The 24,430-nt window shown below is 47.2% G+C and overlaps 1 protein-coding gene across 1 annotated transcript in view; it reads right to left on the reverse strand.

Annotated features, from left to right (window-relative positions):
• Window positions 1-24,430, reverse strand: part of Pknox2 (PBX/knotted 1 homeobox 2) — a 74,398-nt gene that overhangs the window by 11,627 nt on the left and 38,341 nt on the right. The window contains exons 4-7 of the mRNA XM_032910886.1: window positions 18,487-18,675; window positions 6,496-6,625; window positions 5,905-6,002; window positions 5,019-5,138 (exon numbers count right to left, since the gene is read on the reverse strand). Coding sequence (XP_032766777.1) covers window positions 5,019-5,138; window positions 5,905-6,002; window positions 6,496-6,625; window positions 18,487-18,675 — 537 coding nt within the window. The remainder of the gene's footprint in view (window positions 1-5,018; window positions 5,139-5,904; window positions 6,003-6,495; window positions 6,626-18,486; window positions 18,676-24,430) is intronic.

Below are 24,430 nucleotides of genomic sequence, written 5' to 3' on the forward strand. Positions count from 1 at the left end.
CTCTCATTCTACCCAGTTTGTTCTGGGATTGCCCAGTTCAGGCTGTCAGGCCTGGTGGCGGGCACCTTACATGCTAAGCCATCTTGCTGCCCCTTTTTCAAGTCTTCCACTCACTTCCCAGCATTTTGCATACATGCCAGTCTCCTGTATCATCACACAGTCAGGATTCTTCACTGGGGACATTCAGACCCCTAGGTCCTCAGGATCAAATTTCTTGAATAAGTCTTTGATGTAAATAAAGCATTCCTTGCGGTATTAAAAGAGACAGGGCATAGGAAATTTAGCACAACTTCTAGATCCTCCTCTGGCAACCCATTCTACCTTGACTCCTCCGGATATCATGTTAACAAAGTGTTCTCCACCCGAGATGGGCATTCTTTACATGCATCTAATCTTAGCTGAATAGGGAGGAGAGTAGAAAATCTGACCTTGAACTAATTCATGGCAAAGTGGGAATGACTGGTGGCCTTTTCGGCCTTCCCACAGGTACCTGCTTCTCACAGTGTAACTTAAAAATGGACATTTGACCAGTGGGACTTCAGACAATAAGAGCACGGAGAGAAAGTGACAGAAAACAAGAATGAATCTTTTGTCACTTTGCTGATTTTGCAGACCAGTCTAAGACAAGTCATACTACAAGGACCTCCAGAGCGATACCGGAAGCATCTGAAGCAGTAGCTGAGCCTGTGCCATCTAAAGCATCTCACACCATGTTCTACCCTAACCACAGCCCCTCAAGCTGGATGCTGTATTCTTATTTTCCATCAGAGGAAATAGGCTTAGAGAGGTCAAAGAACTCACTCCAGGTCCTCTAGCCACCAACTACTATGTCCTACTCAAGAGACTGCAGACTCTCTGTAGAACACATCACTATGTCTAGATCTAGGGGACAGGTGGGTCCTGCCAGTGAGCTGGTGACAAGACCTCATCTACATAATTCCTTCAAGGCTTTGAACAGAGCTCTGCCTAGCAAGATGGCAGATAATGCAAAGAATATCTGTGGGGTGGTTGACAACACCATCAAGGTGCAGATGCCTCTGGCTGGCTTTCATTTTCATTGCTCTCCTTGGCCAGGAATCCTGTACGGGGCATGGGCTACACCTGGGTGTTTAGCCAGTTTCTCCCAGACCCTGAGCCTAGCATGCAAGGCACTAGGGGTGCAGTAAGATAGCTGGGAAGCTGATGAAGACTCAGAAATTCTGCGTAGGTCCATAAGCATTCATAGTAGTGTTCCTCAGAGTCCAAGGTGGAAACAGCTAAAATGTCCCTCAACTGAGAAGGACTAAACTTGACATGATCTAGACACACAGTGGAGCACTGTCAGCCCAAGATAAAAAGACAGTGCTTCCTGCAAGGATGGACCTCGACCATGTGATGCTAATTTGGCAAGTATTCCACCACCGAGCTGTGCCCCCTGCTCATGGTGGATTAAATGAACACAGTCTTGAAGACCACTTTGTAGTCTACTTGAGTGAGAATTCTGGAAGGGCTGATCCATAGAGCTTGCAGTAGAGTCCAAGTGGTTAGAGGCTGGGGGTGTTGGCTAACGGCTGTGGAATTTCTTTTGGAAGAAGGAAAACATCTGAAATTAGGGAGGTGTGATGATTGTGCAAGGGTGTAAATATATCAAAACCTATGTTATCGTTTTTATTTTGGAGCCAGATTATCTCTAGCCCAGGCTGGTCTTGAACCTGTGTAGCTAAAACTTGCTTTGGCCTAAAACTTCTTCTCTTCTTGCCTCCACTTTTTCTGGGTGCTGGGATTCCATGTATGTACATGATGCCCAGTATAGTCCATGCTGGGAATCTGTCTTGGTAGATAAGCACTCTATGAACTAACTGAACCACATACCCCTACTCTGGAATCATGTATTTTGAAGAGTAAATTTTATGATCTATGGCGTTTCCATTTAAAAAGTCATACAGAGGAAGCCCCTGGTGCCTCCCTTTCATCTGTTTTGTTGTTGGTTTTTTTTGTTTTAACCACACCAGGGTTCATAAGAGGCCCTGGAGCAAGGCTCTGTGTGGCTGGGATGAAGGTGGGAGTAGGTGTAGCACAGCTGGGCCCCAGCTTCCAGCCACACCAGCCTGGTGAAACAGATGGGTGGGTGTGAGGCAGCTTTACTCCGAGGTCTAAAACCTGAGCCTGCATGCATAAAAGTCCCACAACTCTCCCACAGGTCTCTGGCAGAGAGAGACGTTAGGGGCACAGCTTCGCTTGCCCAGACTTTGGTGTGAGCATTGCATATCTGCTCTGTGAGATGAGCATGAAGGCAGAAGAGCTAAATGAGTGGGAGATTAGACACAGGTCAGTCAGGAATTAGACACAGGTCAGTCAGGACTACACAGAGAAACCCTGTCTCAAAAGACAGACAGACGGACACAGAGACAGACACAGAGACAGAGACAGAGAGACAGAGGAACAGAGACAGAGAGACAGAGAGACAGACAGAGGAACAGAGACAGATAGAGGAACAGAGACAGAGAGACAGACAGAGAAAATGCTCTCATTTTGGGTCAGATTGGGTGGGTACACACTAGAGACTGGGATGAAGATCTACGAAGATCCTCTAACAAGATTAGATCCCCAAAGTCAATGTTCTTACTCCACTTGACATGAAGTTAGAATTTGAAGATGTTTTATTCTAAGAAAGGTTTATGCAAGTAAAATGATACAGTTTAGTAAGAAAAAGATGTTGGCTCCCTACCAAAATTAGCAAATGAATATATGTATATCTTTTAGATTAGCATAAACCATGTCTTTTGGGTGGCTGGTCCTTTCTTAGCTAGCCTTTCAAATTAACCAGCCCCTAAACTAGTTGTCCTAACTTAGCTGGAGACAGAACATTTATGGTACCTGGATGTCTGTTTGTCCTTCACTCCTTCTTTTCTCTCCTAAAGCTCACAGACAGTACCTGACCAGTCTATGGGAACCATGAGTGGGATTTCCCAAGAATTATAGCCCCAGGGTTGGTTCTTGAAGCAACAATGACAATATCAAGGGTAATTTAGAGCTCAGCTGTTTGGACCAAGTCACAAACCTTATCTTTCTTACAATCTACCAAGTGGATAAAAACTAAAGGGTTGGGGAGATTGATCAATGGGTAAAGTGGATGAGGACCAGAATCTGGATCCCTAGAACCAATGAATTAAGCCGGGAGTGGTAGCTTATCTGCAACTCTAGCGCTGAGGGTTTCTTTTCAGACATGGTCTCATTCTGCTGCCCCAGCTGGCCTAGGACTTGCTACATAAGCCAGGCTGGCTTTGAACTCACAGAACTCTGCCTGCCTCTGCTTTTGAATACTGAGATTAAAGGAGTGTACCACCACACCTTGCTTATAACCCCAGCGCTGTGGGGTTGGACACAGGGGGACCCTGGGGATTCCCTTGCTGACCAGCAAGTTGCAGGTTCTGTGAAAGACTGTGTCTCAAAAACTAAGAAGAGTGATAGAAGAAGGCACTGGTCTTTATATGCATGCAATACGAATTGCACCCCACCCCCTGTGCAACCAATTCCTCTCTCTCTCTCTCTCTCTCTCTCTCTCTCTCTCAGACACACACACACACACACACACACACACACACACACACACACATACTTTTAAAATTTTGTTGAGCCCAAATTTTCCCAAACATTTCAACATGGAATGAAGACCCAGTAAGTCCCAAGGTCATGCACTGTGCATCAAGGCTTTAAGAATGACGCACAGTCCCTATTCTTAGGACAGTTGCCACAGCTGGAGAGACTATGTATATATGTAGGTGCACCCACACCTACAGCAAGCACTATAGGATGGTTACTCTCAATGTCAGAGGACAGCAAAATAGCATGAACTTTAAATCAAATGGACACATCGGCCTCACACATCACACTCACCTCTAAGATTTCACAAAGACAGGGACTTGGCCTTAAACAAAAAACTTGATTCACACTCAGTGTGGTAGCACACAGCTGTAAAGCCACCATTTTGGGAGATTGCAGCAGGAAGATCATGAGTCTGAGGCCAGCCAGGGCATCATAGTAAGACCGTCTCAAAAGCAAAATCAACAAAACCAAGCCGTATACAACGTCACTCTTCATTCATTGTAGTAGAAGGTACAAAAGGGAAGAATTTCTTTTTGTTGTTTTTAGGTAGGGTCTTGCTATATATAGCCCAGGCCAGCCTTGAACTCATGCTCTTTCTGCCACAGCCTACCAAGTACTTGGACATGTAGCACCACCATGCCCAGTGAATAGCTAATTAAGGGGCGACCTTGTAGCTCTGTATGTTTGAACTCTTTGAACTTACACCACTCTGAGAAATAAATACCACTGCAACTATCACACAGCTATAGAAAAAAAGTCTACACCTGATGCACCCGTCTTCAAGCCTGTCTTTCCTCTACTGTATCTGGTCTCTAGGAACTTTTCAATGTCTCCACTGGAGCTGGGGGGTGAGAAGTTTGCCTGGGCACAAGCGACTGTGCCGCTCTTGAAGCTTCTGCCGGTATAGCTCAGCCATGGTCTGTAGAGGATGGCTGCCATGTGTGCTCATTTTGATAGAGTTGCCTAGAAATCTTCCATTTAGCACAGAAGCTCTGAATTCTGACTTTGGAAGCCCAGGGGCCTCTCCCACCTCATCGTTCAAATCTACCACATGAAGGAACTGGTTGTGGAAGGACCATGCCAACATACGCTGCTTCCGGGATGGAGAAAGTGTTATATGCTGGCCCAGTGCTTAACCCTCTTCAGAATGTTGGTCTCCATCACTTCCTCTCCCTCCCCTCCAACTTTTTGAGCTAGTAGTAGCAGCAAGTACTCAGAAGTCCTTGGGCTCTAGGTCCCACTTAAGTCTCCATCGATCTGCCCCATAGCTGATGATCCAGCATAGCCTTTTTCTGAGACCGCAGTCTCTGCATGCAGAGTGTGACACCTGTGCAGTGGGCTGTTTATCGGCCCCTGTTGTGATTCCACAACCCCAGCATGCGCACACACACACACACACACACACACACACACACACACACACACACACTCACCATGAGATGCTGGAAGAGCCAAGAACGCATTATATTGGTGGCATGCTTGGGCAAGACTCCTCGTTTGTTCTTGGACTTCTTATCCTCATTGTCCAGGAGGGAGGTGAGGTCAAGGTTAACCTTCAGGGCACGTGAAGAAAAAAGTCAGCATCAGCAGCCTGTGAGGCCAGTGGCTAGGGACCCGTTGCCATAGTAATGGCACTTTCTCACTGCCAACCCCCTTTTCCCAAGTTATTCTTGGGGCCCTGGGGAGGTCACCTTTTCCTCTCACCCCATACTACTCCCTCAGAGAATGGAGATGAGGCTTGGAGTGAGGGGATAAGGGGAAAGGGGGGATGAGAGAGGAAACAGCAGAAAGGGTCATGCAGAGAGTACTGAAGATGAGAGTTTGCCATAAACCATCCAGTAGCTATTAGCATTTCTGTGATACTTTACAGTTTGCTAAGCACTTTCCTGTCTCTCACCATGGTTAATCCTCATCACAGCTGTGTAGGATGGCTGTGACAGTACTAATCCTTCTTTATTGATAAGAACTCAGGCTCAGAGAGGTAAGGAGACATATGCAAGATCACAGTTAATATCAGATCGCGGGCATCTGACTTCAGATCTTTCTAGAGATCTGACCTCTATATCACTGAGGTGCAGACAAGTTGGAGCTGGTGACCAAGCACAGGGAATGCAGGGTCCTTTGATGTAAACTCTGGAGGCAGCAAAATCCCCAGAGCTGATTAAAAAAAAAATGCTTAGATCCAGCTTCCTGTCCAGAGAGCAGTGTCTTAGAGGTGAGGATTAAGTGAGCCATTTGCCGCAGTGCCCAGCAGACGGTAAACAATCACAGGTGCCTTCTGTTGTCCATGCACAAGTACACACACCTACACACACTCACCTGTGTGTTCTGGATCTGGATGGCTCCCTGGGGGATTGCTTGGGTGACCACCTGACCCTGGGAGGTTACCATGGTAACCGGTTGATATAAGGCTCCACCTGAGGAGACAACCAGTTTTGGGGTCCCCTGACACCGAGGTAAAAAAGCCAAACAGGGTCCCCAGTGGCTTGGCAGTCTCATGTGAAAACTCTTGGGGTAGTTTGCACTCCTTGTAGTAGGGGAGTGGGTGAGGTAAGCGATGATGTCCAGTAGAAAAAGCAGAACCTTTGGTGGGAGATAGTGAGGAGGAAGGACAAGGCCTTCCTCAGTCTTGAATGTGTGTGTGTGTGTGTGTGTGTGTGTGTGTGTGTGTGTGTGTGTGTGTGTGTGTGTGTGTAGGGGGCGGAGGGAAATCATGAGATTTATTTACTTAAATTTGTTCCAACCCATCATGACTAGGTCTCGGTGCTCACTATGTGCAGAACACTTCTGTCAAGAAACTAAGCTGGAAGTCCTTCCCTTAGCAGAGAACACTCCCTCATCCCAGATTTTCCTAGGGGGCACCCCTTCTCCCAAGATGCTTCCCACAATCCCCCAGAACCCTGCACCAACCTGACACGACTTGTGAGTTGACGGTTGTCATGGCGATGTTGCCCTGCTGGAGTGCTGAGGCTGGGACCACAATTCCCTGGGGGTTATTGGAGACTCCAGACATGGAATTGGGGGAATTCTGCAGGAGGTCCTGGCAGTAAGGGAGGGGTAGTTTGCGATGATGTCCCCAAGAGCTTAGATGCTTCAGTTCCAAAGTCTTCCCTTCCCTTTCTGGTTCCCCTCCCCCCACCCCAACTCCTGTTCCTCTCAAACACAAACCAGAAGGCAGTTCTTAGGACTTCTAAAAAGGAGTGAATATAAGAAGTCCCAATCTTTAAATAAACCAAAGGCCCGTAATAGTCCTTCACTTACATTTCGTCCCATTGGCTACAGAGGCACAAATGAACCCCTAAACCCGTGGGTCTCCCTTTGGCTACATCTTGGAAGCTGCAAGGATGGAGCTCTGGGTTCCAGGCCCAGAGACAACTCTTTAATGAGTCAGAGTATGTTCCAGGCTTCCGAGTTTTAAAACTCCCCAGGTTGTTCTGACTTGCAGAGAGCCTCCATTCACCTGCTCAACACTCACTCAGATGCAGGCTCAACCTCCAGAGGTCCCCCTGGCCCTCCCCTCCCCCAGCACTTCTGTTCTTCATGTACCTCCATCACAAAACAACTTCCAATGTTTTATCTGTTTGCTTATTCATTCTTTGCAGTGCTGGGCTTTGTGCACATTCAGTGCTGGGCAAGTGTTCTACCACCTAAGCTACACCCTCATCTCCCCAGTGATTCGTCTTTGTACATTCCTAGCACCTATATTATGATACTAAAATATTTATTTAAAAATAATAAAGTCACTTTGTATCACTGTATAACCTGTCTTCCAATGGCATCCCATAGAAACCTTGACTTCAGCCCATGTTATGGGTTCTTCTGTCTTCCCTGAATTCTCAAAACAAAATTGTACTGGGAACCGAATCCCCTTTGCCCAGATTGCTAACCAGTTTGTTTTGGCAGGAGCCAAGGCAGCCAAGTAAATGAGGGTTTTTTCCTGATGTCTTGTTCCCTTCATTATTGCTTTCTAGCGGTCAATGAAAAAGTCCTTAGATTTGATGTTGAGGGTCTCCTGACACCAGAAGAAGGCTTAGCTTCAGGTCTTCAGGATGAAGCAATGGGCCCACCCTACTGTCTGGGCACCTGTGCACAGTGGCAGGGTGCTTACAAGATTTATGAAAGAGGAACTGAATGTGTCAGAGATGGGTGTGTTTAGGTTTGGAGAGAGCAGGAACGAGGGCGATGAGGTACACAGGAGGGAAGCTTGGCAGCCCAGCCTGCCTCTCTGAGCTCTTCCCAGCCTCAGATCCCCATCAGAATACCCAGCTTGAATTAGTTAATGAACCAAATGAATCCAACGGTCACTAAGGCCCACATCTCAAAGCTTAAGGCTGGGATAATAAGACAGGAGTAGTAAAGAACTGGACACAGGTATGTGGCCATGAAAATGAAGTAAACATGGGGTGGGGATGGATCCACTTCTCCGCTTTTATTTCAGGACTTTAAGAAGCTTGGGTCCGTGGCCTTCAGGGGGAGCTTGGAATCTGGACTGAGGAGATACCCATGATTAGAAGACAGCTCTAGCCAACAACTTCCTACTGGTAGTTACAAATGAAAGGAAAATGTCACAGAGCACAGTCACAATCCCGTTCCTTCCACTGTGGCACCACACAAGTCAGCAACACCTTGAGGGAAACAGGGGATAGCACCCATTTCTGAGTCTGCCTTGAGTCTCCGGCTGTTGAATCCCCCTCTGTGTCTCCTCCCAAGTTACCAATCTTACATTTCTGGTCCAGGGGGTGCTGGAGCAAAACCTATAGATAAGCAGGACCAGGGCCTGGGGCCCAGTCCTCTATCCCAACCACTGCCCCATGGGGTGTCTGGATCAGCTTCTCCAGGAGGGTGAAGCAAGAGGATTCAATTCTATTCTAAGTTCTTCTTGGCATTGGTGACCTTGGGGAAGGGCGAGGGCAGCTCTTGCCTTGGCTTCCCCCCTCTGGGGTGCTCTGTGAGAGCTTCCCACCAGTGAGAGTCCTCTCTTGATCTGTCCAGCCACACAGCTGGACTTTAAGACTGAGCTTGGCATGCAGAAGCCTAGAAGCTGCAAAAAGCCATCGCACATACCAACATCCTGAGGGGTAAAAGAAAGAAAATAAGGTCCAGAGGTCCTGGTGGCTCACCCAACGTCACACAACTGACTGGCAGCCACGGGAATCAAACTCAGCTCTCCCCTACCATCAGCCACAAATACTGAATACCTAGTTTGGACTTCAAGAGGCTCCTTGAATCCTACCTATGGAAGATGAAAACAACCCCAAGTCCAGAAACAGCATAAAGAAGAAGGTCCTCTTGGGAATCACATTGCACCCTTCTGGAGGCCTGCCTCCCATCCTTCATTACAGTGTTGGTTCGAACTAGCATCAAGGAGCTCTCAAAGCCTGAGTTTCCAGACTTGAGGCTTGAGATCTGGTGCCAGCATCCCAGACAACTATTCCCATGGGAGAGAACCAGTACTAAAGATGGCTGAAGCAGAAGTGAACTTATAAGGCAGATTTTACAGAAGGAAACCCCAGTGTCATTAGGTCTAAAGCCAATGGAAGTAGTTATTCAATAATCTTTCATTTGGAGTCAGCCATGCTGGTGGAGATAAGGGTGGAGATAAATGAGACTCTTAAATATATAAAGACTTCTCCAAGACACTCTTCCCTTGAAGTGTCCAGCATGGTTAGGACAATGCAAAGAAAAAGTATAGTATAAGTATAAAATATGCCCTCTGGGATTCAGGTAGTGCACACACTGTTTTGTAGCCAAAGACAGAAGGGTGAGCCCTACCTGGACACCTCACCAGCTTACTCAAAGCCTGTGTCTTGGAGAGCCTCCATCCCCATTTACTCGGTCTGGGGAACTAAAGGGAATATTTGTTCTGGTTTGGATCATTTTCTCCCCTACTCTTCTCCACCCTTCTCTTGTTGTTTGGCTGTGAGGTGCTAAGAAGCAGCCAAAGTACACCAGCAAAGGGATAGAATGGAAAACTTCAGGAGTAGAGACCACAGGCAAGGCTAGGGTTGGCAACATCTTAGCTGGGGCAAGAAAGAGAAAGCAAAGGGCTGGCCTCTCTGCATTTGGTGTTCATCTCCCACATCGGCAAGCAGGGCTGCTTCACAAACCTCCTGAGGCCTAGGATTTTTTTTTTAAAGATATATTTTATTTTGAATTATATGTGGACATGCACATCTATGTGCAGTTACATGCACATGACGTGCAGGTGCTCTCAAAACCCAGAAGAGGCCATGGCTTCCCCTGGAGCTGGAGTTGTAGGCAGTTGTGAATCACCTGATGTGGGTGCTGGGAATGGACTCAGGCTATGTGCAAGAGCAGCACATTCTCCTAACCACTGGGTAGAGGCTAACAGAGGAAGCCGACTTTGGAGTTAGATCCATGGGTCCTGCTGCAAACACACTTCCCAGCACCATTAGTTGTCTAATGATTTATTTCCTACTTCATATGATCGTAGTCGCTTGAGTGGCAGAGCAGGGGTAAAACCTGTGCTCAAAGCCCCAGAGACTTTGTGTTCTTTACTTAGTCATTGAAGTTGAGCCAAGGCTGCACACCTAGACAGGACAGTACAGACCTTGTCATATGCCTCCACCGGTCTCGTCTGACGTACCCCTGCAACTTGGCACTGAGCCTCAGGAATCTAAGTAGAGCCCCCGTCTCAGAAGAGGGCAAAGACCCCACCTTGCTATGATGTCAGGTTGCACATTTGTCTGTAGCTTTGTGGAACGGTGACAAGGCAGCTCTGACTCTCTAGGGACAGTCTCAAGTCATTTTTCGAAGAAGCCACTGTGGCAGTGGTGAAAGCCCTGGGGAAGAATCTGTTGGCTAAATACACGGTATTGTTGTCTCCTCAACAGCTTCCTGGAGGCTGATCTGAGTTCAGACCCAGGCAGCTGCTGTGTACACTCACAGAGGGACACCAACAGGGAGCGGAGAAGCACAGTGGTCACGGAGTAAGTGACACTTTCAGCATCCAGTCTCACTTCCCACTGAAAGCAGCTCGTCCAGCCCAAGAACTCTGGAGAGCCACCGGAAGCCTGGGCTCCACAGGGGGTATTAGAACACCCCCCACACACCATTTATTTGAGATGTAGAGGCAATGAGTCCCCCAGAAGGGGCTGGGCAAGGGGGAGCAGCAACTTTACAAAAGCAGGGAGCATGTGCCCCCCAGAGTGCCACCTGCAATGCCCTCACCCCTGTGATCATCTTATAGACATCAGTGGTCATCGGTTTCACTCCAAGTCTCATTTTTGGAACAAAAAGGATGACTTCTTCAGAGAAAGGGGTTTACTAAGAAACAAGAGGAGCTCTGGGACGGCTCTTGAGAGTGTGTTCTTGGGGTAATGGGGCACACGAAAGCTGATTGTGACTACAAAATCTGTGGTCTGATGTCAGCTGGAAGAGTTGTCCCTCTCCTGAGATTTCTGATTTCACTCTTAATAGGGAAAGGGCCTGAGATGCCCAGAAAGTTATTTTCCACCTACAGAAGAGATTTCTGGGACACACACACACACACACACACACACACACACAGAGAGAAGCACACACACACTCTCTCTCTCACATATGCATGCTCACACACATGCACATATGTGCACAGACACACAGGCACTCACACTCTCACACATGCATGCTCACATTCATGCACACACACATAGGCAAATATACACATGCACATATACACACGCACTCACACACATACAGTGGGGTAAAAAAAACTGAAGCGTGACGAAAAGAAATGATGGAAACCTTTCTCTTGACTATATTTTGAAATATTTGGAAATGTTATCTTACTACGTTGTCCCTGAAACAGGGAGATACACTGGATGACCTTGCAAAATCCCTTGCATCTCAGGATTAAGAAAAAAAGCCAATGATGGTCTCAAGGATTCCAATGAAAGGATTAAGGGACCAGATACAGGGCCCAGAACCTGTCATCTTTGCCCTGGCCACTAGGGGTCTCTGCAGATCCATAGCCTCAGACTGGCTCCCCAACCCCTCCTAGATGGCTTCTGCCAAGACTTACTTGCTTGGCCTGAGGGGGAGAGCACTTACTTCAGTGTCCACTTTCACTGGAGAGCTTGTCCCACCTTTCTAGGCATGGGCATGGACAGTCCTGACCCTTCCATACTTCCTATCACCTCACACAGGGCACACAGAAAGGTTCCCTCTTGTGCCGATGTCTGTTGTCTTAGCTTGGGAATTGGTTTTTGAGGAAAAGAAAGCTGGCTCTTCCTTTGACACTGTGCCTAGCGCACGTTGGAGTGCGGGCTAGATGCTTCATAGATCTGTGGTCCGGCTGGGCTGTAGGCATGTCTCGGTGGTTGAGGAGGTCACCTCTGTCCCCAGACACCCTTTCTGGAAGAGTCCCATTGTTCTATCACAGCCAGAGTCCAGCCTTAGACCGAGGAGGAGAAGAGCTACGTTTGCAAAAGCAAGGAAGTCAAGCACACATAAACAAACCATCTAATCCTGTCCAGTTCCATCCCAGCTGGGGGCTTTGGCCTCTAGGGAAAGGCAGTCCAGGCCTGTGGGGACAAGCAGCAGCTGCTGCTCTTAAGGAACATTCCTTCCCGGAAGGAGCAAGGAGTGGGGCTCTCAGGTTTCACCCGCCCAGCAAGAACTACACACTCTGAGGCCCAACCAAAGCCACAGCTCTACTGCTGTGGCCGAGTCGGGCAGCACAAATCCACTTCTTGCCTCCTTGGTCTGGGGTGTTGCTTTCCTGTCTAAGTGGTGTCCCCCGATGTCCCCACCTGATCTGGAAAGCCACAGGTCACATCCTCAAGAGGATCAAGCATGGGACCAGAAATCCTAGGGCCTTGGCAGGAGTGACTGGATCGTACTGCCTTCCACCTCCCGGGTAACTTTGGAAAAGCAGAGCTGCGTGTCGGAGAGAAGCCTACCCTTGTGAGGGAGAGATGGGCCATCGGTGCCTTCCACAGGCTGCTGGGGTATCCCGGAGCTAAGAGCTGGTTCCTTATGGGCTACTAAGCCCAGCATATCAGGATTGTGCTTGCTCCATACTTCCTTCCCCCTCTTCCGGTCAGTTACCAAATCCAAATTCAAGCTTCACAGTCACCCATTATGTCACCTCTAGCCCCTGTGTCCCTGGGTTACAGTCATTCTGTGCCTAACCTGGGGCAGGAAACCTTGTTCTCCTTCGTGTGTGTAACTGTATTATAAGAACATAGGTTCTACAGTAACCATACATACTTTCGCCACTTAGTGTGTAGTGTTGGGTCAGTCTCATTTTTTTTCCTCCTTCCTTGGGTGTCAAAAGGAAATGAAAGTCCATCTGAAGCCTTGTGAGGGATAAATTAAATGTCATACATAGACACTTGGTGTACACTATGTTTGTGACGGGAAGAGCTCATTCCGTGCTGCAGAGGCTCCTTTCTTGCCAGTTTATGTTGTAGCCATAAAAGCCCGATTAATTCGCCCTCCAATGCGTCTCTAGCACTGACCCTCTTGCATATATCCCTATTTCTCCTTAAAATATTCAGCAGTTGGCTATAATACTCAACATCAAAGTATATCTCCTCAGGGCTGGAAAAAGATGGCTTAGTGGTTCAGAGTTCGACCTGTTCTTCCAGAAGACGTAGGTTCGATTCCCAGTGCCCACAGGCAGCCCTCAACTACCTAGAACTCCAGGTCCAGGGCATCTGACAACGTCTTCTGGCCTCTGTGAGTGCTGTGCACATGGGATGCACAGGCATCCATGCAGGCAAAACTCCCTATCACATAAAATAATTTTTAAAAGAATAAACATTTTAAATATCCCTCCCATTAATTTAGTCTCAAGATGTACCATCATTTCCATTTCAGGGTCAGAGACTGTGTCATATCCGCCTTTATGTCCTCAGAGCATAGCAGGTTCCATGAATCTTTGAGTGAATATATGATGCATGAATGAATGGCTCTCTGTCCTCTGCTCTCCAGGGATTCTAAAACGCTATTCCCTAGTCTCTTCTCGGACTTCTTTCTGCCCTGGGAACACTTACCTCTAAAGATGCCAATGGACCACTAACTCTCCCAAGCCTCCCTGAAAGGCTACCTCCCCCAGGAAGCCTGGCCAATGAATCTGCAGCTTCTTCTGCTACAACGGGCAAAATCTTCCATCCTGAGATTTGTTCAATGTGTTTGGGGGCAGAAATGGATCTGGCCATGAGCCCTGTGCTGGCTGGGCCTCAGGCCTGGCTCTCTGTTGGGAAAGAAGGATGATCTCAAGCCACACACGCCGTGTTCAGCCCAAGACCCCTTCGTCCAGCCCCTTCCTCTCCCCTTTCCTGTCTGTCTCAGCACTCCAGGTCCTGAGTATCAACATGTCAGAATTCATCCGAGACTCATAGCTCACTCCTCTGGAATTAGGAGCTCCCCGTGAAATATCCACCTGGCTTCTCCCAGGACCCAAGACAGTAAACAGCCCCCAAATGACTGACAGTGCAATGAGAACTACATCTTGGTCCCTGTACTAGAGCGGACTCTAAATTTCCATGGAGACAGAGGGATGATTTTCAGATCAAATTAGCCCTGAAGTGAGGCAAGAGTTGGGTTCTCTCTAGTGGTACGGTTTAGTTAGTGCTCTCGAAGGACGGGAGAAGCCAGAGCTGAGTCTAGAGTGTAGTGGTGGGGAAGTTACCTCTGCAGCATGCCTGGGTGCAACACGCTGTTTTGGGGCAAGACAGGATAGATTCCTGGGGATGTGGAAACATCTAAGTGTGCTGTGCCAGTCGAAGCACTTGAGTACTGCCCACCCCAACCCTCCACCCTCTGTGTGGTAAAAACACATTCCCCACCTTGGTTTTACCCACTCAGAAAAAAATGACAAATAGAAATGGAAGATCAAGCTGGGAATAGGCCAAATCCCACAGAGTGAGCGGAAGGCACAACCTAGTGTCTGGGAATAGGGCTGTCAATTGGAAAACAAAAATGTCTCCGCCTTTGCCACACTAGGCATTGTGAACAGCACTCAGGGAAAGCCAGGAGCCAGCAGTTTACAACAAAGCTGGCAGGCAGCTGGGATGGTAAGCTAGAGGATCGTGTTCCGGGGGGCAGCACCCCTCCTTAGGTCACACTAGCACTTGGGGTAGCTATTTCAGGCTGGAGGAGATTAAGGTTGGAGCATGACGAATGAGCAAGCACACGCGCACACACACACACACACACACACACACACACACACGCATACACACGCATGCACACAGTCCCCCATTACTCAGTTTCCTCTCCCAATGGTGGATCCTAAGATTGTCACTGATATTAACTAAGCCTCTTGTCCTAGTCCTGAGGATGGTGAGGAATTCTTTCCTAAATGACTACAGGCAAGACCCTACCCATACTGCTTCAGCGACAGTAGGGTAATGCCTAGCAAGTCCTAGTCACCGTCATAGCCTTCATACCCAGACCATGCACAAGCTCACGCTCATTTAGGTGGCAAATCCTCCAAGCTGGAGCACCTCCCCTTACCCCCACCTGGTGTGAAAAGTCACCGATCACACCCTCAGGATGCTCAGCCTGGGGCAGAAGTCCTAGGGCCTTGGCAGGGGTGATGAGCAAACCGCCTTCAGCCTCCTGACAACTTTGGTAATGCAGAGTTTGCTGCATAGCAGAGAGAAGCCCACCCCGCTGAGGGAGAACTGGACCACCTTCATCCTCCATAGGCTGCAGGGAAGTCCTAGGGCTGAGAGTTGGTTCCTTCGGAGGCTGCTAAGTCAGGATTGTGCTCACGCTACACTTCTTTTCTCCACTTTCAAACTCTTGCTTCCCAGCCATTTATTTCTTCACTCCATTCACGATCTAGCATCTCTTTCTCCTTCTCTTAGTTCTTTTATTTCCTCCTCTTCCTCCTCCTCCCTTCCTGCATGCCCCTGAGCACCCCCACCCCCACCCCACGTTACTTCTTTCAACCAATGCCCATTGGCCCTGGATCTTTCAGAAGACATCGCAGTCACAGCTGGCACCACCAGGCAACAATATTGAAGGGATGGATCTATTTCAAGCGGATATTAGCGAGTGGAAGCATGGGTAGCTGTTTTTAGATATGCAACAAAGTGATTTGGTGGTTTCAAATATATAAAATGCTGTGTCAATGCAAACAACATGTGCTTTCTAGGACTGGAAAGTAAGATGCACAATTTCTCATCTAACGTCCTATGCAACATTTGCTGCCTCAATGATTAGCCATCAGCTAAGAGAAGGAAGGACTACTATAGAAGGGGGTCAGAGGGATCTCTGTAGGAGAGCAGCATTGACACTGCCCCTAGGAAAAGACTGGCTTGGCTTTGTAGAGAAGAGGGGTTCGATATGGAGACATGTTTCCTCAACATAAAAGCGTGGAAAAATGGTTGTGCTCCCTGGAGCAGTGTAGCTCAGAAATGGAAGCAGAAGCTAGACCTATGAGGTCTTGAATGCCAGGCAAGCGAATGTGAAAGTCCTGATGGCAATTGGATCTTCAGGAGGACAAATCCAGCAGCAGCCATGTAACTGGAGCACAGGTGTGGAGCAGGACTGAGGGATGGCCGGGGAGACAGGTGGGAAGGAGGCGGCAAGCAGAGGAAGTGAGAGGAACAAATAGGAATACTACGCGTTTTCCCTGCAATCCTCCCCACCTCTAACCTACCCCTCCCCGCCTTTCTTGTATCTTTGTTTTCTCCCTACTGCCTGAGTTTCTCTTTCCGAGATCAGAGCCTTTCTGCAAAGGCTACCCTAGGGCCAGCCTCACTCTCGGGCAGGGATCTGACGTTGTCTCCTTCCTCAAAGCTCAGAGGCACCGGGCCAGCAAGCCCGAGAGGTCTGGTTTTTGCAGTTCTAACACCTGGATCACCCGGAGCCTACGTTCTTTCCCCTCACAAACTCCACTTCCCTGCAAACCCCAGCTTGCTTCAGCATTGCTTGTCAGCCTCACACAGACCTCCAGCCCTGAGGGGCCACAGTGGTTGCTGCGCTTCCAGCCCCTCCCTCCTTCCCTTTCCGCCCTGCTACCTTGGTACACACCCCCTAACTCGAGAGCTCAAGGTAGAGTCGGAGGGCCCAGGAGGGGAAATCCAGGGCCTCTCCAAGGACCTGATTATTTCCAAAGACTTGTGCTAATTTTCTGATATGATCCTCACATCTCTGTGAGGCACTAAATCCTCATTACTTTTCCTGACCGATGCATTCTAATTAGATCAACACTTTAAAAAAAATTCACAATAGCCACAGGATGGCTTTCCATCTCATTAACTCCTCACTTATTATTTTCATGAAAATTACTGATAAAAATGTGCATCTCCATTTGGTGAGGCCTCGCAGCCTCCTCAGCTCCTATCTTACATCTCTCCCGTCACCGGGGCTGCGCAGCGTCACCATGGTAACCCACAATAATAGAAACTAATAAATTACAAACGAGATGCTCGTTGAGCAATTATTGTCCTCTTTTATGCAAGTTTCTTGCTAATTTTGATCATAAGGGAAAGTACAATAAGACTCTGAAGGAATGAGTCTATTTCAAGAGAATATTAGCAAGCAGAAGCCAAGGCTGCTGTTTTTAGATCTATAATAAAGTGATTTGGTGATTTTAAGCAATATAAGGAGGAAATAAACTTCTTGCCCCATGTCCTATGTCTTTCTTAGCATCAAGCCCCACAGAGATCCCAGCGAGCTGGACAGGGTGCAATAATGAGTGTACCTGTGAAGGTGTGTGTGTGGGGGGGGGTCTACAATGTGCAAACTCTGTCCCTCCCCTCGCCTCTGCCAACCTGAGTCCTTTCAGCCTTTCAAGTAACCTTCACAGTAGCCCCCATTGCTCACCCTTAGAAAGTAAACCTGTATCCCTAGCTTTGTCTGTCTAGGGAAAAAGGCTACTGGGAGCCTCCCGGGGGCATCTGTGCATGTTTTCTGGACCTCGGGAACTTGCTGAGAGGGAAACATGCTGTGAGCTTGTAGTCTACGTAGATGTCAGCAAGTGCAGCGCATAGGAATAATCAGGTAGCTTTTCGAGTTTGTGGATTTGGAGAACACATTCTGTCCTGGAGAGACATAGTGTACAATAGGCACCATTTCCTAGGATGAGGGTGGCAGGAGAATCTTGGAAGCGGTTTGGTTGTGAGGTGAATTTCTCAGTGGCCTTGAACCTTAGTGGGGGAGAGGTACCAAGTAGAGTACACGGGTAGAGGATGAGGAGGGAGGAGCAGTCCTGTGGAATCTGTCTTTATCTACCAGGTGGGCAGAATTTGGGGGAAGAACTAGTTTCCCTGGAGCCTTCTTCCAGGACTACCAAGAGCTATTTTAATGCCCATTGGAGGAGACTGCCAGGAGGGCTATCTACCATCTGAAACTGTCTGCTAGGCAGGTCTCTTTTCTCCTTTACAGACCAGGGCTCACCTACTTACAATGTCTTGGGTAGGGAGCCAGGAATGTTTTGGACTCTCTGTCTTAGATATGGTCATTTAGGGGATGCTCACATTCTAGCTGGTGGTTGTCGATGTAAAACAGGGGACATGCTGGCTAGGTATGGTGGCTAAGGCAGCAGGATTAAGAGTTTGAGGCCAGGGCTGGAGAGATGGCTCAGCGGTTAAGAGCACCCAACTACTCTTCCAGAGGTCCTGAGTTCAATTCCCAGCAACCACATGGTGGCTCACAACCATCTGTAAAGAGATCCGATGCCCTCTTCTGGTGTATCTGAAGACAGCTACAGTGTACTTATGCATAATAAATGAATAAATCTTTAAAAGAGTTTGAGGCCAGCCTAAGCTGCCTGCTAAGATCCCGTCATAAACAAGCAAATAAAAAATAAGTGCCCGTGTTGCCTAAGGGAGAGAGAAATGCCTCATTGTAAAAGGATCCGATGGTTCAAATTGCTTTGGCCAGGTCACTGAGATCTTTTAGACCTTTCTGCATGCCTGGCCCATCCCTGTGTGTTACCTGTGAGTGGAGGTTTATGGAGGGCTGGTTGGGGGAGTAGGGCCCCCCTAGGTCATTCCTGAGCAGGTTATCGCTGTGCATCTTGGTTTTGAGGCAGGTGATGTAACGGTTGCAAAAGTCCTTGCAGAGTTCATTGACTTTTTCCAACTCTAGCAGGTGGATCCTCAGGACCTGGATCGCCTTCACCATCTGGGGAGAGGAAGAGCTGTAAGTCCAGGTGTCTCTATCACATCCCCTCCCTGTCAAGCTCCCCCCCAACCCTAGGCTCTCAGAGGAGGAAAGCCCATCCTCGCTGGGGCTCTCATCCACATGTCTAAAGTCTCCATATGACTCTGTTGATTATCCACGGGCTCTAAGCCCTCTGTTAGCACAGCTGTTCTGGAGGCAGCTGTGGTTCTGAGCACAGCACTGGCTTCGGCAGTACAAGTCCAGATTCAAGCTCCAGGTTTACCACAGATTGTTTATGTGGCCTTGGGCAACTAACTTACCTAGGCTTTCCATGCCCGCTTAGTGTCTAATAAATGGGAACGTTAGACCCTCCCCAACAACTTTACAGGTTTGCCGAGGGACCACGGGGAAGGACCTCGGCACACTCTAAAGCATGAAGTCCTAAGCAAACACAAGGAAGACAGAGGTCAGAGTTTCTTGGAAACGTCCCAGAGGTCAGACATGATCTATTCTTAAATTTATATTCTGTGTGCTTCATGTGATATGGGCTGCCTTACTCTGATGATACCTGCTGACGGATCAAGTAATCCAGTACGACTTAGCCGGGCACGGGGTAACAACTGTCTGTCTGTTTTCCATGCCCTTATTGCACAAGGACCTCTTCAAACCGGCATCCCTGACCCTAACATGGCTTGAAGCTGCTTTGAATTTGGAGCACTCTCCTTAGCTGTTGCTATTTTTTTTTTAAATTGGGGTTTGTTTCATTTGTGTTATTTCATCAAGTTTTAAGACAGGGGTTTATGTAGCCCAGGCTAGTCTCCAACTCAATATGTAGCTGAGGATGACCTTCAACTCATCATCCTCTTGCATATACCTCTTAGGCACCAGGGTTACAGGCAAGTATCACCAAACTCACTCTTCTCTTGTTGCCATAAGAGAAAATATATGGAAAGTATGGAAAATGCAGGATGCAAAAAACAATAGTCTTTATCCAGTTACCCTAAAAGAAAAGCTTCAGTCACCCCCCATGTATCATTTTTTTTTTTCTCTCTCTCTCTCTCTCTCTCTCTCTCTCTCTCTCTCTCTGTGTGTGTGTGTGTGTGTGTGTGTGTGTGTGTGTGTGTGTGTGTGTGTGTGGTGCTTAAAAAGGTGGAGGTCAGGGATAACTTGTGGGAGTCAGGTCTCCTCTTCCACTATGTGGCTCACAGGATCGAACTCAAGGTTGGCAGCAAGTGCTTTGACCTGTGCAGCCATCTGGCTGACCTACATGCATGTACTTTAACCAATCTCCAAGAGACTTACACATACAATTTTGCTGTCTGGTTTCCCCTTAGCTCATCAAGTATGCTTTTCTAAGCGCCAGAAGTGTTTTCTCTTTCTCTCTTCTGGACCGAGAGCTGTAAGAAGGCAGGGGTGACATCTAATTGGCTCATAGCATTACCTTATTTACATAGAATAAATATTGAATGGATGAGAATTATTTTCAATTGTCACATATGAGTCCATATGTATGCTTTATTTAACTAGTTTCCTGTTGCTGGCCACTTATAGTACATTCAAATGTTCAGTTTTATTTAGAAAAAAGTTACACAAGGAGGCTAGAGGACAAAGTGGATCTAACTCAAGGGTAGAACATTCACTTAAGCATTTATTAGGCATTTGGTATGGTCTGCACACACACACACACACACTCACACACACACTCACTCACACACAATTTTGTGATGTGTGTAGCTCTTATTTCTGCATTAGTTCCTTAGTACAATTTCCCAAGAGTGATGGGGGAGTCCACACACATTGTTATGGATTGTGACAAATAAATTGTTCTTTAACAGGGGATCATTCAAATGGTGCAGGAGTAACCGGACATCCACGAACAAGCAAACGCAAACCCCCTAAAACTTAATTTGAACTCCTCACTTAATCAAAGATGAATTCAAATGGAGTAGGGACCTAAATATAAGACAAAAAAAACCCCCTGTAACACTTCTTTTAGATAAAAGAAAACAGAGCAGGGTTGGGGATTTAGCTCAGTGGTAGAGCGCTTGCCTAGGAAGCACAAGGCCCTGGGTTCAGTCCCCAGCTCCGAAAAAAAGAACCAAAAAAAAACAAAAAAAAGAAAGAAAACGGAGCCAGCCATGATAGTACATGCCTTTAATCCCACCACTGGGAGACAGAAGCAGGAGAACTTCTGAGTTCAAGACCAGTTTGATCTACAGAGCAAGTTTCAAGATAGCCAGGGCTACATGAACAATCCTGTTTTGAAAAACAAAACAAAAAAGAGAGAGGGAGAGAGAGAGAGAGAGAGAGAGAGAGAGAGAGAGAGAGAGAGAGAGGAAAATCTTGGCGTATAAAGTTTAGCAAAGAAATCTTAGACTTGATACCGAAACCATAATCTAGAAATGGAAAATGATTTGCTTGCTAAAATTAAAGATGTTTGTTCTTAAAGAAGAAGTTGCCAGGCATGGAGATGCATGTCTTTTATCCCCACACTCTGGAGGCCAAGGCAGGCTGACAGAACTCACGGAGGTGAGTTCAAGACCAGACTGATTTACACAGTGAGTTCCAGGATGACCAGAGATACATAGAGAGATCCTGTATGAAAACAAACAAACAAACAAAAACAAAACCCAAATAATCTGCAGTGACAAAGAAGATCCTGTGAAGAAGATGAAAAGACTGTGGACTGGCAGCAAATACTGACAGACCACATATCTGACAAAAGTCTCGTGCCTATGCTATGTAAAGAGCTCCTAAAACTAAATGGTAGAATAACAAGCAACCCAATTAGAACAAGGGCAGAAGACGTGATCAGACCTTCTACTGAAGAGCGTATACAGATGGCAAATCAGCACATTGAAAGACGTTCAATGTCATTAGCCATTAGGGAGATGCCAATTGAAACCACAGCGAGAAATCTCTGCACCCACACACGCACACTTACGGTTAGAAATGGATGACACCAAATGCTGGCAGAACAACTGGGCTCTGGATCACTGTGCGTTGCTGGTGGGACTTAAACGCCAGCATAGTCACTGGAACAGTGTGACAGTTCCTTATAGAAGTAAGCGTGTTTGGGGTTGGGGATTTAGCCCCGTGGTAGAGCGCTTGCCTAGGAAGCCCAAGGCCCTGGGTTCAGGCCCCAGGCTCCGAAAAAAAAAAAAAAGGAAAAAAAAAAAAAAGAAGTAAGCGTGTTTGCTGGGTGTTGTGCATGCTTTAACGTCAGTTGAGAGGCAGATGCAGGCAGATCCCTGTGAGTTCAAGGCCAGCCTGGGTTATCTACTGAGTTTTAGGACAGCCAATGTTACCTAGTGAGAACCTGCTTCGAACACAAGCAAACAAAACAAAACAAAACACCCAAACTAAGTGTGTATTATTTATCCTATGACCCAGCAGCTTGTGGGTATTTATTCCAGAGAAATAAAAATGTAGGTTCCCTCTCTCCCATCAAGTGGCCTTAAACTGGAAACAGATGGATGCATGAAGTCACTATGGTATATCCATGTCACAGACCACAACTCGGCAATACAACAGACTGAACTATTAATAACTCAACAACTTGGATGTATCACAGGGAATTATGCTATGAGAGAAAAACCAGCCTTAAAGGGATATACACCCTAACAGCACAGTGCCATTTACAGGACATCCTTAAAATGACAAAGCTATAGAGACAGAACAGATGAGTGATTGGTGGGATAGAGTGAAGAAAAGAGGGAAGACCTTACTCTCTACCTTGACCGTAACATGTTTACATGAATCCAAACGTAACAAATCCACCCAGATGTATGTACATGTATGTACAATCCACACATGTATGTACATGCAAGTGAGTGCAGGGAAAAATAGACAACATCTGGGTAAGGTTGGTAGGTTGTTCTTGCCTGTGAAATTGTGCTCTGTTATGTAAGAAGGGAATCTGGAGCCCTCATACTCATTCTTACAATTGCATGTAAATTTATAGTTATAGCAAAATAGGATGAAAATGTAGAAGGGGTTGCTGCCTGTCCACATCTGTGTACGCTGACATGGGCAGTGTGGGGGATTCTAGTGCTGACCTCCCAGCTTTTGGTAGCCTCACGATGCCTAGGGACAAGCTCGGACAATACGAAATGAAATGAGGGGGCGGAGTGGCAGCTCAGGTGGTAAAGCACTCGTTGGATGGGTTCGATTGCCAGGTCACATTGAAAAAGCTGAGTGTGGTGTTTAAGGTTTCCTTGTAATAAAAGTCAGTGATAAGGAGCAGAGACAGAAGACCCCCTCGGATGGCTGCTCAACTGGACTGGCTGGATTGGAACGCTTCAGGACAATAAGACGCCCTTGTCTCAAAATGTAAGATGTCTGCATGACACCTGAGGTCGTCCTCTGGCCTCCATATGCATGTACACCTATGTACACATGAATACACTCTCTCCCCCCCCTTCCCTTTTCCCTCCCTTCCCTCCTCCCTCTCCTCCCTCCCTCTCTCTCTCTCTCTCTCTCTCACACACACACACACACACACACACACACTGAAGTACCAAATCAGAATTAGGGGGTCACAGACAGAAGCTTTACACAGGGCTCTGTCACTAGGTCCCATCTTACGGATGCCACTTCCATGAAGCTGGGACAGACAAACAAGGAGCAAGTGGTGATATTAATATAAGTACTTTGAACTGAAAGGAACTTGAGAAAGACTTGTTCTTGCCTACATTTTCTGCAAGACTTCAGCCCGGAAGGTCTTGACTCGTGTCTATTAGAATAATCAGCATATTATGAGGTGCACGGCAGACATTTGTGGGTGGATCAGCAGAACAATGGAGTACTTCTTACTGTATGTCTGGCTCTGGGTTAAGCCCGTTCTACGCTCTGCCTTATTTATTCTTGACAACCTCCTCTGCAGACAAGTCCCCTTACTGCTCACATTTTATAGTTGAAGAAAATGAAGTCCACAGACATTTTTTCATCCCAAGGTCACACAGCAGGCGGGCAATATGAAGCCTCGTGGCCTTATACCTGAGACCGAATTGATTTGCCCTTCTATGGTATCTCAGGAGTCAGGTAGGATGAAAACAATGGTAGCATAAAGGGCATGTGGTTTGGGGTAAGTGGAGGCCTGCCAGGTGAGGGGAGTATGCAGACACACTAGGACCTGTGCGGCAGACATCTTCCAGGCCGTGCCTGCCACCGGGAGACGACCTCATTGTCTGGACTGTCTCTTATGTTCTTTTAATGTGCTGATTAAGAAGTTCTTCCTTACACAGGACTCGAATCTCTCTTGCTTTATGTAAAGGGCTTGCTCAGCCTTTTGTAGCACCAAGGACACCTAGCACCTCCATCAACATGACTTTCTTCTTTTAATTTTATCTGTGCACTGGATAGGTCATCTGATTTGAATCAATTGCTCGATTGTTTTTGTCAAAACAAAACCAATTCTATTACTATTTTTTCTTTCTTCCCTCTCCCTTCCCATCTCTCATTCCTTTTCTCTCTCCTTCCTGTTTTCTTCTTTCCCTCTTTCTCTCATCTTTCATTTTAGCAAGACTATCCTATCCTGCTTAACTTTTGGAGGAGGGAGTACAGGGTGTAGAACGAGGGTCTCTCACATGCTAGACAAATGATCTATCACCGAGTGGTGTCTCTGGCCATATTCTGCTTTTAAAAGTCAACATTTTAAAGTAGTCTTACGAATGAACACACACATATGCATGCATGTATAAGTAAATACATACATCACACCTCCTCCCAAACATGGCCCCTATTCACTAAGTGTATGGCTAATATGTATTTATTA

The sequence above is a fragment of the Rattus rattus genome, chromosome 8 (assembly GCF_011064425.1).
Source record: "Rattus rattus isolate New Zealand chromosome 8, Rrattus_CSIRO_v1, whole genome shotgun sequence".
Lineage (NCBI taxonomy): Eukaryota > Metazoa > Chordata > Mammalia > Rodentia > Muridae > Rattus > Rattus rattus.